Here is a 17,347-nt window from a genome sequence, read left to right as displayed (position 1 = left end):
TTCAACGTTCCACTTGCAAACATTGCCTACCTTATTTGTTCATGTGCAAGCCACTGCCAGGTTATTTCGACATGGTCGGTTGAAAAAAAAAATCATAGTTTGATTATTTTTACAGTGCTTAAGACGTTATTGATGCTTCTATTTGACTTAAATACTAGGTTTTTGTCGTAGACGGCGTGATAATAATGGCTTATAGATTATTAAAATGAGAAATAGTTGACATTTGTAAAACGTACCTGCTCCGTTAGACAATGTGTCACTGGTCGTAAATAAATGTGAAATACATATTTCTAATATTACAATATTGCTTTCTGAATATTTTTCAGTCAGATGGGGCTTTTTTACGCACTAGTGCGAGAAGTGGTTTTTTTTCTTGTTAGGTCGAAACTTCGGAGGGCCATCTGTACTGAAAAATATCGTACGATACACGTGCGAAAAGGTAATTCGTAAGTCGTGTCGATTTAAAACACGACCGAAGTATCGTAATTCGTAATATTATACTATTATATCAGTTCATCTGGTTAAATGTAATTTTAGCACTGACTGCAGGCTTGTCAGTATTAACTATGTTAACGCTTCGATAATTATCATTTAAACGCATTTTCGTTCATAGTATTATGTGCTCAGTAAACTATAGCCCCACTGACTGCTATAAAAAGCTGTTTCAACAACCCAAAAATGCGTCAATAAACAATATAGAGATACTCTAAGTAGTTGCTTGTACTGGTTATATGCATTGTATAATTAGCAAAATTAAAGTGCTAAGTTAACTCACAACCATTCCATTACGCACATGAGTGATGACTCTTTTGTAAAAGAGCCGGTCGTAGAACACGCCGGCGCATTATCTAGGTGGCGTTAATGACGCCAGTTGAATGGGCACTAACTGACATAACAATCCAGCTAACGATAAAACGAAGTTAGGATAAGTAGTTTCCCATGTACCGTATTAGGTACTAGCAGTACCGTCTCGTCTCGTCTGCACAACTCCACTACAAATACTTTCAACGGAATTGCTGGCGTTCTTTTCCGTCAAACTTTGCACAACTGAATTTCGTAGATATCGAGTCGCCGGCAATCAATTTGTTTTGACGGATTTATGACATTTCATTTATCGTGAAAACATCGTGGTATTGTCGGCGAACATTTTTAATAAAAAATCGTCGCCGTCAGGCGGTTAGTATCGGGCGGGACCTCATCAAAATCGCATCAAAGCGTCCGCACACCCACTTGGTTTGCACTCGAGCATTTTTAACACCCATTTGAATTTAAATTTTACTTTATTCCCGTCGTGACGAGACACGATCTCCTTTCCATTTCATATTCTACGAGACGGAAAGCGATAAAGTAATGAGCGTTAGTGCCTCGAATCTTGACCCCAAACGACCGTTTGTACATTTTATGCAATACAGCCATAAAGGCTGAACAGACGATGCGCCATCATTAAATATGACAAAATTTACGAATTCTTGCATCAGTGTATGGAATTTCAGGAACCTAATTCACGTGTAAAAATTTATGGCGAGTTACACACGCAACATTTTTGCAACACCTCGCACCTGTAATTTTCTAAATGACATATTTGCTTCACGTATTTACATAGCGTTAGAAGCTATGCGAAGTATTTGATTGCTCGTGTTTTCATTTTATGAAGCTTTTGTGCGGATTAACAAATTGTTGGCTTTTATGAATTCGTCGAGCTCCCCCGAGTATCGGCTACAAAGTTGCGAGAGCAATAAATGCACGAGATTTACATAAAACCGACAAGACCCTTTGACAGACAGACGCTGATGAAACGCAGACAGGTTTACAGCAGAATAAGGATGATAATGATAATTATAAGCAGTCATTATGGTCTGTAGAGCCGGGGCTGCCATTGCTTTTGAGAGACTTCGTTTGAATTGCATGTTATAGTTACTGTTTATGCCAGGGTGTAAATGCGACTATTATGGTATTTGCAGTTGTATTTTTAACATGCGATCGCGTTATAATTAAATAATAATAAAAAATGTTTTATACATGTTATGTAAGTTTCGAGTATACTCGTAAATGTTAACAAGACTCTTTAGACAATGGCAAATAATAGGCGGAGCGGAACGCAATGTTGCTGCCACCGCCAGAGCAAATGTATCGAGCCCCGCAAATACGCCCGCAGACTTATTGTTTGAGACGGCGGGCGCCATTGAAAAATTGCTAGTGTATATGTCAGCTTAATGTTATTGGTAATATTGGCCGGGTGACAATGCCGTATCGTCATACTGGGTACCTGCTTGAACATCAGTAAATAGATGAGATTATCTAATTATTAACATAATTTTATCACACAGATCACACAGCAAAATTAAGCTCAATCGCACAAATTGATAATGTAAAGTACTTAGGTACTTAAAAAGCATACCATATCTTCGCAGTATATAGCTCCATAAAAAAAGACTTGAGCGCTAAAACATCCGTTGCTTGCTTTCTTTAATGCTTTGATCTGCACGATAACTACAAAGTTTGTAGATAAATTCAGTGACATTAAATCCGTATTTTATACGATGTTTTTTAAAGATAAAGAAGAAACAAGCCCTGGTAAAGTTTTCAAACACCCAACATCTTATCTTCTTGCATTTTGCATACAAACTCGACGTTTGGTTGCCAAACTTGTAAAGAAACATACCAAATAGGACACCGATATGTAGAAATGTATAATACAAATCGATATAAATAATTGAAGTTGTTTTCCAGAGACATTGTATTAGTGTTAAGTATCTGAGAGCGACTAATTGGATTGCGGTGAGGTTTCTCATTTTTGCTCGGCCTTCCAGCTCTCTCCCTTGTGCCGTTTCGCTTTTTGTATTTAATTTTTATCTGTACGAGCTACTTACTACCGAGTGCCGGCGACGGCAGAATATAATAGGAAAAGTTTCATTTGGCTAATTAAAAATAAGCCACCCCTGAGAACAATCCAGATTTATTGTCGTTACTCAGCCTTTAGGTCGCCGGTGTCTGCTGGTTTTATTAAAAGATCGTTTGCAAACATTTTACTTAGTAAAACGGGAACAATGAGAAACGACGACAGCGATAATGTAAATAACTTCAACTGTTTGTTATAACTTAACATAAGAGAAAACACGAACAAAAGACCCAGGAATTATGTACTGTTTGAGTCATCACGCTGAACACTGGCTGGTATTAACCCACGAGTGTCTGGGAACTCAGATGTTTACGTAATAAGTTCTTGATATATCTTTTTTGTATTATTTATTACTAACTAAATAAGAAAATGTGTTAAAAATAAAATTGATTTATATATCCAATTACATACGGTACTTGGCAGTTTTCGTATTTATTTGGCTACTTCAAGTATACCCTCGGGACAGTGGCGTCCCATGCAGCTCTTTAATTACATCACATCATCTTCAAATTCTTCAATTCGGAAACTTTTAATGTGTGTACATTATTTTCCAGCGTACGGGACGTGGAGTATTTGAAGTGCACTTATTCCTACGGCTCTTCGTTTAACTGACTCTTAGCCTTTGTTACCGATCTATCTGAACACCGAAACAAACATCAGAACCGCGATTTAATTTGGGAGTCAATCTCAACTTCTCGGTATGTTGTATTACTAGAATTGAAACGCTTTAATTAAAATTTTAACTCGAGTGGAAAACCAAAGTGCTGTACGCGGAAGTACGCCGAGGACTTCTAATCGAGAAGGCACCATTGTGAGACTACTGACGGGCAAGTTTCTCCACACTACGTAAAGTCGGCATAATTAGAGACAGCTACGAATGTATTCTGTTGAAATAACCCAGTCCTTTTCATACCAAATAGCTTTTTCCACCTTTGCTATATTTGTTACTTCGTTACTTTGCTGGAACCACGCTAATACAATGTATAATATTGTACCTACATGATTTAAGTCGTCACAAGTTTTATGTATCGGTTTACTGCCTCGCCGACTCATGGCGAGTTGTAAAGGCGACGATTGCGAGACAAAGCGTGATCGGATTGAGTAAATAAATAGTCTGCGTTGGAGTGCTCATCAATCTTACAGTACAAAAGTAAATTGTGTAAGTTTGCAGCGCTCCGGGTTCGTCGGCCGCGCCCTGCAACCTCACTAAACTTTCGTGAGCGCGACACTTAACAATTTAATTGTCACTCATTAGTCCTTAGGCGACGTCTCTAGCGCCGTTTTGCGCCGGTTTAATTAACTCTGTAATTCATAGACATTTCATTAGCTCTGCGCCCGCGCTAACTCCTCTCTTTTTAGGTGCATTTAGCAAATCGCTTTATTGCTGTTTGGTGTTATCAATCACAAAATATCTAAAGCATATGTCAAGTCACCAGCTGCTCGCTGGAATGAATCAATCACAGGCGAGCAGACCTCGTACTCTGTTATTTATCACTCGGAATTGACGGCAGGTGTCTGAATTACAGTACGCAAATGGGAGGGCGCATTAACACCCGGCAACAAATTTTCGGTATGACTTTAAATGTTTGTCGTAAACGGAACGCTCGTGTCGGAGTTGGGAAGTAAGATATTGCGGCGGTGTCCGGATGGCCCGCCCCGCCTCGTCTCTTGGCAAACTGCACTGTACTGCACTGCAAATCATACTGAGTTTGTTTGCGTAGGTCAACGCTCCCGCCGGGTACGTTTATGTGTTCCTGGTGTCACGTCGCTCTCTAATAATAGAATAATAGGAATGTTTAACATCAATACATGCTGACTAGAATGCGCAAGTTCTGCGGATGATGCGTTCTGCATTCATCGCTGCCAATCGCTTTAGCCGCGATGCAACTTTGAAATGTTTGCCTTGTTTCCGCCGACTTCCAAACCTAATTGTTAACAAAAGGGTTTACAGAAGCTGCGCTGAAAATGAAAACGCGTGTTTGATCGAGCGCTGCGTTCCACGCACGCTCCGGCAGTTCATAATATGTTTAATCAAGTCATACGTTGGCGTAGTCTGAAACAGCAACTCGTTAAACTTTCATTATTATCCGCTCTCACAAATTGGTCGTACGTGAACGAATCCGCGCACAATCGATCTCGCTCGCGAGCCTTTGTTTGACTTCGACTCCGAATTCAGCGTAATTGCCTTTCAGCCTTTCATTATTCAACTTTATGCAGTCATTTACTTGCGTTATTACGAAGGGATAGTTGCTGCGGTAAGTGTCGTGGGTGGATGCATTAATCGTAATATGTAAATGTGGGGATATGAAATATTGAAATTGCGAACAGGGTTTTACAATAACGTCTGTGCTAGACGCGATGGGGTCTGTCCTTGTTTTCTTGTTCGTACACCTGAAACACGTAGACCCTCGTTCTCTTATGTTATTTCACTATCTTATCTTGTTTTGAAGCATCTCAGACGTTCAATCGGATTTGCTATGCAATACCTGCATACGTTTACATTCGTATTCATCGAATTTATGAATCTCATTGATATCTTGTCAAAGCTTTTTATCCCGTAGGTACCTATCTGTAAAACGAAATAAAATTATCGTTTTACCACAGAATATATAATAGTACAAGTACAGAAGGCTCACTGCTTTGATGTTCACGAAATGCCGCCTTTTAAATGCCTACAAAATCCTAACAAAGAAACGAGCCGCACGTGCGCAGCGTCGGACGATAGGGTTGCCTATTAAAACCAATTATTACTCAGATAAAATGTTATACTATTATATTCCAGTCTTGGGTACTTTCTGGGTATATTATACAGTATTTATATATTTTTGTGTAAGTCCCAACATCACAAGCCTTATTGAACTTTTCCGTGGGACTTAATCAATAGTAAATCTGTGTAAGATTGTCCTATTTTATTCATGATGTCTATTTAACTAAGTATTATTAGCCATTCACACGTGGACATCGCATATAAAACTTTAAAAAAACTTGCGACGTAAAGTAACAATACAAAGTGCGAACGTGCGTTCTATGAGAACGCGCGCCACCCCTGATTAGGCCGCGAATTCGCGGCCGCCAGCATGTACTTGTAGCGCGGCGATAGAAGCGCGGAGTGAGCCGCCCCTGGTTTTACCTACAATCAGACGCTCCGATTTAAAAAGCCTGGATAACTATCGGTCCTGTAACTCTGTTGATTGTACGGGCTTGATTATAATATGAATGTTGTATTGTTGCAGATCGAAGACGAGGGTAACCACGGCAACGACGACACGCGGCTCTTCATCCTGTCGACGCTGGCCGGGCAGCACAAGCCGCGCGTGACGTGCGCGCTCTGTGAGGAGACGCTGCACGTGTTCGACCGCTACCCGCTCGTGGACGGCACCTTCTTCCTCAGCCCCAAGCAGCACATCAGCGGCGCTGTCGAGGTATTTACTGACCCTAGTGTCATGCTGTCTTCATTATCAGGACAAATACTAAAAGTCCTTTTTAACCGACTTCAAAAAAGGAGGAGGTTCTCAATTCGACTGAATGTTTTTTTTTTTTATTATTTTTTTGTATGTATGTTACTCGATATCTCCGAGAATCGTGGACCGATTTTCAAAATTTTTTTTTTGATCGAACCGGTATAACCCCGAGATGGTCCCATTGGCACCAAGTCAGGGTCTGATGATGGGATCCTGGAGAAATCGAGGGAACTCTTCAAATGTTATAGGCACATGTAATGTTTTTAGTATATTTTTCAAAGGTACACCAGTATTTACGTCTGATGGTAATAATTTTATGTGGCTGAGCTGATGATGGAAGGTCAACTCCTCAATGGTTAGGAGTTTAAGGATAATTATTTCACTACTGTACATGTATTCGGACTGATACATATAATATCACTAGGAACCACTAAAAATCAACTGAGCTGATGATGGAAGGTCAACTCCTCAATGGTTAGGAGTTAAAGGATAATTCTTTCACTACTGTACATGTATTCGGACTGATACATATAATATCACTAGGAACCACTAAAAATCAACAAATAAATAAACTTTTTAACAAAAAATAAAACCGCCTTCAAAAATAAGCGCGTTACAAAACACGGAGAAACTAAAAGCCAAAAATAATAAACCTTTCAATTCAGATTTCTTATCGTATTGCAATAAGCTAAACATCCAAATTATAAACAATTCAATTATTTTTGGAGTCGGTACCAGCCTGTGTATGGTTGGGTGGGTCAAACAGGCAATAGCAAGGCGACGAACAGGTCTGGTACCGACTACAAAAATAATTGATTTGTTTATAATTTGGATGTTTAGCTTATTGCAATACGATAAGAAATCTGAATTGAAAGGTTTATTATTTTTGGCTTTTTAGTTTCTCCGTGTTTTGTAACGCGCTTATTTTTGAAGGCGGTTTTATTTTTTGAAGATTTCTGTTTTTAAAGTGACTTCTGGATCCACAGAAGAGCGACAGAGAGAGTTAACTACGATATGCTACGTCGCGGGAACTATTGACTTTTGTCTATGCATCTAGAACTGGGGAAAAGGTCTGGTCATAGGGAACTTTAAATTTGCGCATTTTGCCTAGCATACCATATGCGTATTAGAATTACTTGACGCGGCGATAAAATTTATCGACCTGGTAAATACTAAATTTATCTCAACACTTAATATAAACGCATCTGTAATCACCACTTACTTGGAATGTAAATAATATTAGTATGCAGAACGTGACTTATTTCATCGAAACTCGCAAAACGGAGATTTATTGCCGACGTTCAACCAATACTAATACAATGTCAAAACGACATAACAACACTTAACTGTTGTGAAGTCGCTGCAGCCATAGAGACATAGCATGAATGTATAATTTAACATGTTATCTCAGAGAAGTGCAACGAATTAAGAATTATATTTGCTAAGCACATCGTTTTAAACGAGGGTTTTAATTTAAATCGTTTACTTGGATTTCAGCAAGCATAAAACAAATAGCAGGTTCGCTTCATTGTTTACCGTGGGGATTTGTAAGCATTCACTTGTCTTGATATTCTTATTTGTCACACGGCACGGAAGATACCAACTTTTCCTAACTCGAGTGTTTGTTGGGTGGAGTTCAGAAACTTAAATAAGATCCCGCAGAGTTTATTTAAGTATAGGAATAACATACGTCTGTAGCAGCTCATATGTCGGAGTACGGAGTAACTTCTCGACCGTGTTTGCTTATGGAATTAGAGACGAGCACGGGCTCGGGGATACTCGTGTTTGTTTGACAGCAGAATTAGCATACGTGCACTTACGTTTACGACTACGAGCGCTTTTTACGTTTATTACTCTGAAATAAACTGTTAAGGCGTTGCATTGAATAACAGGTTTTTTGATGCGCAGCAGTGGTTACATTGATATAGAAAAATTAATATGATTAATAGATTAGGTATTATTGAAATGAATATGAATTTCGGACATATATTTCTTGACTACATGATGTGCTAAAACTCCTGTCACAAACCGAAATACGGAAACTTAACATTTTATTGACATAAAAAACAAAAGCTGAAAAATGATACGTACTTCATTCGAGGTCCTCAGTTTTAATTATTAAGCCCATATCTTAACACTTTAATATTCGATCTTTAATAATGATGTAGGTACTTAATGGTACACTTTCTTGTATCCAGGTAAAAGTGGAAGGGCGCACGCAATACCTGACGTGCGTGTGCATGGGCTGCCTGGAGCGCTGCGACCCCGAGCGCACCATCCGCTGCCGCTTCTGCGGCCAGAAGTGGGACGGCGCGTCGCTCGTGCTCGGCACCATGTACTCGTACGACATATTCATGGCTACGCCGTGCTGCGCTGACAGGCTGAAGGTATATACCTCTATTACTAGATACTAACCACGATCTTAAAAAATATTCTTAATGCAGCATTCCAAATCATGTTAGTTTTAGAAATTTAAGCTCTAATAGTAGGTATATTACTAAACTACACATGTTTTTGTCCTACAGTGCAACAGTTGCTACAAGCCGCTCCTGCACCCCCAGCAACGGCTGAACTACTCCGACTACTCTCACCCGGTGACGTGCCCGCACTGCCGCGTCCTCGACACGCATTTCGTCAAGCCGCTGACGTACTGCTTCACAAAACGGGCGTACCCGGTATTCCAGCAGTGGCCATAACAGACGGCGGTGCCGGGCCACTCGCCCGGCACCCCCACTGAAGGCTGGAGCCTGGCGCCGTCGCCGCCGCGGCGCGCCTCGCCGCCCGCGCTGCGGCCCGTCGTCAACACGAGCATGGCCACCCGCCCGCCGGAGACCGGCACGCCCGAGGAGCCCGCGGTCACCAAGTACGCCGCGCCCACGCTGGCCAGCATCACCGAGTCGCTGTCCCTGCTCGGGCTGAGCCCCGAGACGCTCGCGATGAGCTTCGGCGAGACGCTGGCCGACCGCTACCTGGCCGCGCTGCGCCCCAAGCCCGCGCCGGCGCCGGCGCCCGTGGAGCGGCCGTCGCTCGGCGGCTGCGGCGCGCCCCGCCGCACGCCGCTCGCCGACCCCTCGCAACTCCAACTCTTCTCGAGTGACTTCATCGACTACTTGAACCAGATCGCGTAACTCCTCCGTGTCTGTACAACTCTTTCGTGTTACGGTGTGATCCTCAAAGACTATATTCATAACGCGTCTAGTGACAGGCGCTAGGAATAATTTCTGTTAAATTAAGTTGGTATTATTGAAAATAATTTTATATGTCGGTTTAGATCGTAATATTATTGATTTTATTTTAATTTTATTGAGCACTTTGTTGATTAGATGTTGATTTTTAACAAAAACGATTAGCAGCGGCACCAGAAATTGCATTTTTTGTTTTTCTTTCGATCGAAATTAAAAACTCGAATCGGTTTTCTTTCCTTTTAAAGGAGCTTAAAGTGAGTATTTAAATTATTATTACCTTTTCTATGACAGTGATACAACCCTATCTGATAGGGCGATCGAGTGGTGTGTTATTTAGTTCAATTTAGTTTATTAGTTATGTTTTATTTTAGCAAAATTTTAAACCTAACTTAAGTGTTATACAATAATTATTTTTGTAGGTTTATTGCGATCTTTTTTATTTCTTCCCACCAAAATGGCTCTTTGTAGAACTTCATTAAGATGCCATGTTAGGTTATGGTCTTGAATCAGTTTTAATTTCTAACACTTCACATTATTTTAATCAATATGATAGAGGATTTTAACTATAAGTCATTGCTGTGTCACCAATAATATGATTAGCTTGTCTATATCTATTATAATTATTATATGTACCTATAAGGTTATGTATCGTAACAGTTTTTTTTTTATTTGTTTTTTTCGGTGATTAGTGGAGTGCCAGCACCAACAGGAACACGAATACCTCTGTGCTGTACCAAGTGAGACGTCTGTGTCGTGCCATATCACAAGATAAATTGCATTTTATACAATACAAATGACGTGTCAGCAATCCGCTAATCATTGATCTTTTTGTTTTCACAGGCTTGAATTGATAGGAAGACACGATTTTTATTTATTTTATGTTGAATATGAGAACTTATTCTTTTTATTTCCGTGGTTAGGTTAAGGGTTTTCTTATAATTATCATGAATGTCTATTTAATTTATAAGTTAATAGCGCTTTAAAATTTACTAAGCGTATAAGTGATGTGCACATTTACTCAGTAACTGTTTAAAGTTAATATTTTAGGTAAGGTTTTTATACTTTGATACTTATTACTCGCAAAGTGATTGATTACAAGTGATAAAACGTAGTACTAGTGCGTGTTTAGGATAACAAGTGGTGCGGATCAGTAGGCGTAGGGGCTCGCACCGTGTACGCCGCTCCGGCCCCGGCGCCCGTCCGGCGCCCGTCCGGCGCACGTCCGGCGCCGTCCGGCTCCGGCGGGCCTCGGGACGAGGAGCGAACCTCACTGGGTCAACGTGATATCTGCGAACTCGTTCGCTACATGTTAGGCAATAATTCTAAAAAAGACTTGACACTTTTATAGGTAAAAATTTTGCATTAACATCCTTAATTGTAACTGCCATTTACATTTTAATAAAGTAATCGCTGTTCATTAAAGTAATTAGTTCTGATTGTTGTTGCGTAGTAAGTAGCATCAGTCATCATCACGCACGTTATCACGCCATCATCCGCATCACTGCACCTCATGAGCGTCATCTTCATCCGGCACGGTTTGAGTGGGGGCGAGCTGCGCAACTGTGCCCGCACGCCGCGCCGGCGCCAGCCCGGCCGTCGGTCCCCGGCCCGGCTCCCGGAGCCCGGCACTTCTACTTAACTACCATGTTACCCATCTTTATTGGCAATACCTACAAATTACTTCTTAAATTACCTAATATCAAATCACATCTATCCATGGGTCACAGTTGCCAGGTCGCCTTGTGTGGTTGTAGTACCTCCTAATATTTTAAGATTAGTGTCCTCCGCTTAAACGTTATCTACTCTAAGAATATATATTATATCTAACTGAAACAGTACTTTATCATAGCGCGGTGTATTAATAATGTAAATAACACCGTTTCGTGTACTATTCGCAGAAGCTTATCGAAAGTTTAATAAAATACATTGTACTATTGCATAATTCTAGAGTAGCCGTAAATCGATAGTACATAATTTCAACAATATCAAAGATCCCTAATTATTTTAGCAATCGCGGCGGCACTGTAATGACGTTTCATATGTTATACAATTTTAATTTTATCGAAGTTTGCTCGTTCGTATATAGAATTATATTTAAAAGTTTAATGTGCATTTACTTAATGCGTGTTAATATGATATCGTATCCATAAAATATTTGAAAAATTAAAGTAAAAAAACGAGCTGTTGTTGGTATATTTAGGAAAATATTAAAAATGATACCAGATCATCTGATGGTGGCCATGTACAAATGAGAAAAGTGAACCGTCATTACAGCGCCCCCTAGTGAAGGCGACACAAAGTATAATATCATATTCTCTAATAGTCAATACAGAGCCATCTACGTAGAAGAATAATCAACCTCGCCGCGCGGGCCCGCCCGCCGGCTTGGATCCCTTTCCGGTACAAATTCAGAATATGCTATTTTGGAGTCATGAGATCTGTTAATATATCATAGTCCTCCGTAAGCAAGGATGTTTATTTAATAGATATTTAAAATCTATGTCATTACCTCTCTAGATACTATAATAGTAAAATTATAGTTGTATCAGCATAACACAAATTAAAATTCCTTTTTAATAAAGTATTGAAAATCCCATATTTTAAAATAAATATAGATATGTCTGTACTTTCAGTTATAGAGTACAACACCAAAAAACCGTAATCGAATGTTCAAATCCATATTATATCATATAAGATATGATCATTTTTCTTAAATGAATCTTTACTAATGTTACATTACATGCGTCTTGGCAAGCCAAATAATAACTTTATACCTATCGGTACTCGACCGTTTAAAAGTAAGATACTAGTATTTATGTATACAATACATTTACCAAACTAGTCTGTTTTTTTTCCGTAGAGTAGGTAGGATCGTAATTATAGGTAGAGTCAGTCTCAACCAATCACCAAATTGAGGCTCTATCGCGATCCAAGGTTAATAGTTATATTATATTCGAAAACAATCCGGGCATGCTTCACATGATATAATTACGTAACATTCTGGTTTGCCAAGACACTTTTGTTTTCAGTTAAATTGAATCAATGAGTTAAACTTTTTTAGATATAATTTGACGATTCCTTTCTTACAAGTACTTGATGAATAACTACTTCCGTACGATTTAAATAACTATTGAAGGTTGTGTAGTGTACCCGGACGCAGTAGAAACCCCTCCTAATACATCAGAGGTACATAATCGAAAGTGTTTGATTATTCACATTTTAGTCACTTAGTTACTTGTTCAGTTTAAATATATTTAATTACACGACGTTGCAAATTTTCCTAGTTTATTTGCACATATTTGTTAAATTTTGTACCTAATGACAATTTTATTTAGACACGACATTTAAATTTCTTCATGTTGAATTTAATGTGGTGTAATTTAGTGAATTGCTTAAAAGTACAAAGAAACAATTTGTTACTTTTGCAAATTTTATAAAGTAAATACATATTAAAGATAAATCAGGACTAGGTAATCTTTACGAAATAGTTGCTGTGAATCCTAATGTAACCCGCAATTGTTCCAACGCGAGAGCGCGAACAGTTACATTCATTTTTATATAAACATTTTGTTTTTCGTTGGTTGAAATTTAGGAGCGAAAATTGTTACTTATTATAAAAGCTATATCTTGTATTAATTTTTATTACTTTATCACTAATATTATCATACAAGTACATAATTATATATAAGTAGTAGATGCGCACTGTAAGTAGGAATCATCATCGGCATAATATTCATTGATCTTACTATCTCTCGCTTCCTAGGTTTAATCTAACCTCGTTTCCTCGTAGTCCTTGTTTAGCTTGTAGGGTTTTCTTTACGAAGAGCGTGCGAGTGGGATGAGTGTATGTGGTCACATTTAACATTAATTTTAGTCATCGTCATAATTCTTACATAGTACTTTTTATTGCTAATGCATCCTCGTGCCAAGCGAGTTGTTAGTAAATCGTGTACGTTCTGGTCATAGGTGCTGCGTTCGCGCAGCATTTACGTTAAGATGTGAACTAACTTAATATCTTTCCGTGATATAAATAATGTAGTTTAACGAATTATCTAAAGGTAGGCCAGCCTTTTTAACAAATGAATGTTGGCTGAGAATCCATGCCTAACTTGAGACATTTCGATACGTAAAAAAACGTAGGATGATCGAATATGTATCAGCTGGGATATCAATTGCCAAATTTTTTAATCACTTTTCAACTGAAGCATTTAACATTTTTAATGACACCAGTGAAAAATATAGAAATCTATATCCATCCGCTTAACTTAAATCATGGTATTGGCGTGGTATTGGCTTTGTATTTTATACCTGGCCCATGGAAAAGGGTGGCCCACATTTCACATGAGGTTTCCGTCAATTTGACATTCAGCCCCGGCGACCAGTCGACGCTCAAGTTCCACTTACTTATCCATTGGCTGACTTTTGTATACGGCTGTTATTGGTTAGTGAAAGATTCAAATCAAACGTGTTAATTATATTTTGATACTCGATGTTTTCTACACTAATGTAGTCGTTCATATTTAACTTTCGTATTTACGTAGTGTAGGTAGGTTTCATCAGACGTTACACTCGATCGCATTTTAAAGTGTCGATGGACCAGATAAAAATGTGATTTTACCGTTTAGCCTAGTGAACAGACTGCTTATCGACCTTTACAATTAGATTTATATAGACTGAAGCAATGAGCATCAACAGTTTTAATCGAACTTGCAAATGCGATATGAGTGAGGAAGTGATATTACCGTCGGTAGATTCCTACAGATATTTCTAAATGTTTGGCTCTTAAAGCCGTCTTTCCAAAATCGAGACAGTCGAAGCACTCATAAATGTTAGAGGTAAATAATACACGTAAGCTTCAGGTTGATCTTCAAAAATGTGAATTTTGTAATGACGATTAAATTGGTGATAATCTTACGAATTGGCTAAAGATAATAATTAAGTTATTGCGTGGCAATTAGATTAACATTTTTACTACGTAATGCGCGGGGTGCATCAGGGTATGAGTGTCATAATTTGTAAAAACTGAAATTTTTTGTACTTTGGTAACAGTAACGAATAATTTAGTGGTAACATTTTTCTATTAATATGTATAATGCATAAAATAAGCGTCAAATAATATACGTTTTTTTACTGGAACTGTAGATGTAGTATTTTTGTAAGACTATGCGAGACATGGGCTCGCAGTACGTGTATCACGGCGATAATAGGTATGGTATTGTGTAAACCGACCGCGGGTCCCATTTCGAGAAGCAGCCCGGGACGGCGGGCGGCCGTCGGCCAGCTGCCGGCTCCAAGCTCGCGGCTCCAAGGCTTCTTCTTGATCTTTGGAAATACCGCCAAGTCGTTATAATAGTTAGGAAGTAAGTTTTTTACTGTCTGTGCGTTTATAACTGATCAGATGCTTTGTAAAAGTAATGTCCACCGTTCTGCGAGTCATCGCATTTAATTAGTCTCCAAAATGGAGACCGATCGCAGAATACTTTAAGTGTTCCTGTGACTTTTTAAAGGTCCTGTATTCTGGCACTCGTTTCGACGGGCCGGTTGCCACTTGAAGGTTGCAGATGTCCTAAGACGGTGTCGTATTAATAGAGCCAAAGCATCTCATTATTCTAAAAGTTTCTTGTCGTTTATTGTATGTTTGAGAGAATGAATAACCTCCTTGATTTATTGTGTAGATAAAGTTAACTATCTACACACATCAATTAATCATTAGGTACTAATATTCAGTGTGGTAATATCAGAACTGTTTTTACGCAATCTCCTTGTTTACTTACAATTTGATGGAATATGGATAAGGTGTGATTATCAGGGAAAGAGAGAAGCTCAGAAGGAAAACGCCAATTTATTAATTTTAAGTAACTTTTAAGTGCTTGAATTACTTGTAAGAGTCGCTTTAAAATATTCATTAAAATATACCATTGAAATAAATATTTATATAAACTTTGATACGTCTTAACGTATTATTTTTGTACATTTGGAGTCGATGCTTAAGGAATTGGCACAAAAAAGGTAGAATTAAGAAATTTCAGAAAGTAAATAAGAGGAAAAGTTCCATTTTGTAATTCAAAAATATTGAAAGCTATTAATTTGTAACGATAGTGAGCGTTGTATTGTCTATTTTGTAATGTTGGTGAAGCATGAGTAGATTGTAAGTTTGTTTCAGAAAATTGTAATAAAACTGACGGAGGCGAAAAAAAACATGTTATATTTTATACGGATCCTGATATTGCGCCCACGGGCTTTGTGTTACTTTACGAATCTAGTTTGTAAGTTTACTCTTTAAAAGAGTTTTCGCAGGTAGTAATTTTAGTAGGCTTAGTGTTTTTATACTGGCTTGATGTTGTGACATTTATTATATGATATCGATAACCGACTACTGAACAAGCGGCCAACACTGATTCATAGCAGAATGTGTAGTGGGCACTATCTGCGCGCTGCGGCAGGGTGCGCACGATTCGTTTTAGTTCGCGAAAGGCAACAGGGATTGACTCCGGATTAATGTGAACCAAATTGCAGCAGCATTGCTTTGACTGATTACCTGTAAACAATACGGAGCATGAAGTTCGGAGAGCAGGCCCTGCACCTGCAGTGATCCTAACCAAAGTGTTGCTGTTCGCAAGCATATCATTTTAAAACGACGCTAGATACATTTTCGATACTAACCTTAGCGAAGTTTTATTGTATTCAATTTGTACAATTATTAATAATATTGTTAGAGAATTATGTGTTGTCAGTTTTGTAGTGGACGGTTTGCCTATTAAAGATCTCCAAATAAATACTACAGTGAATGTCGTATCTAGTCGATTTCATTGGTTTTCAATTCGTCTACTGAACAGGACGCCAAAGTCGATTTGATCCATTACAACTCTGGTAATCACCCTGAATTATTTCAGTTATTTAGCAGAATTATATTATTGTCTAGTATTTCCGATTATGTTACGTTTTATATTGCTTATATTATATATTATGGATACAATGTTTATTAAGTATTTAATATTCATTTGATGAGGACCTAGTCGATTCTCTATATATCACATTTCCCAAAGTACAAATTCCTTGTTGTTTAGTCCAATTTTGTTTGACTGTTATTCAATGGAAATTATTTTAGAGAACACCCCGCTTGCGGGGCTCGGTCGGCGTACGCGGCGCTCGTGGCAACCGGACCCGCACTGCGGGCGCGGCGCCGTGCGCTACGTCGCCAGACCTTCATAGCTGGCTAAGGGCGCAAAATGTTGTAGTTTACGTAAATCTTAATAGTTCAAATAAATCTTTAATGTTTCCATACAACCTAGGTACTTGAGTGCCGCAATAGGTGAAATAATACAAGTAATGTTTAGCAGCTTTTAAATTAAGTTTTAATTTAGATTAATTTGTAATAATTTACCTATTTTAGTTAATGCACAATTTATAAGGCGGTAGTCCATATTTTTGTTTTATAAACCATATGATTGTTCTGTGCGCAGTAGACGATACCGTTAGCATCAATAGCAGTGTTGTCGCTAGCACGTCACCATGCTAAGCAGTCATATTATATTACATTCTTACCATGTTTAATTTATGCTACACGTATTCGCCTACTACACATTATTCGAATTGGAATGCTATTAGCAGTACGATAAACCATAAAACCTTTCTAAAAATACAATAAAAAAAACTTAAAAAATATTGACGTGTTTTTATTTTTATATTACTCTGGCACAACTAACTTGCCAGTAGAAAGAGATGGAAAATGAAACGAAACTTGGGTGTGCAGGGAAATCCCATTCCCCATACCGGGTAATGCAATAGAAACAGAAATTTAT

At 38.6% G+C, this 17,347-nt stretch overlaps 1 protein-coding gene across 1 annotated transcript in view; it reads left to right on the top strand.

Annotated features, from left to right (window-relative positions):
• LOC125225510 (headcase protein) overlaps positions 1-9,205 on the top strand; it is a 58,396-nt gene extending 49,191 nt beyond the window's left edge. The window contains exons 3-5 of the mRNA XM_048129295.1: positions 6,133-6,321; positions 8,559-8,747; positions 8,886-9,205. Of these exons, the coding sequence (XP_047985252.1) occupies positions 6,133-6,321; positions 8,559-8,747; positions 8,886-9,056 (549 nt within the window). The 3' untranslated portion in view covers positions 9,057-9,205. The remainder of the gene's footprint in view (positions 1-6,132; positions 6,322-8,558; positions 8,748-8,885) is intronic.
• Positions 9,206-17,347: the final 8,142 nt, after the last annotated feature.

The sequence above is a fragment of the Leguminivora glycinivorella genome, chromosome 1, assembly GCF_023078275.1.
Source record: "Leguminivora glycinivorella isolate SPB_JAAS2020 chromosome 1, LegGlyc_1.1, whole genome shotgun sequence".
Taxonomy (NCBI): domain Eukaryota; kingdom Metazoa; phylum Arthropoda; class Insecta; order Lepidoptera; family Tortricidae; genus Leguminivora; species Leguminivora glycinivorella.
Note: the sequence above shows the minus strand (reverse complement) of the source record. Positions and strands in the feature narration are given on the sequence as shown.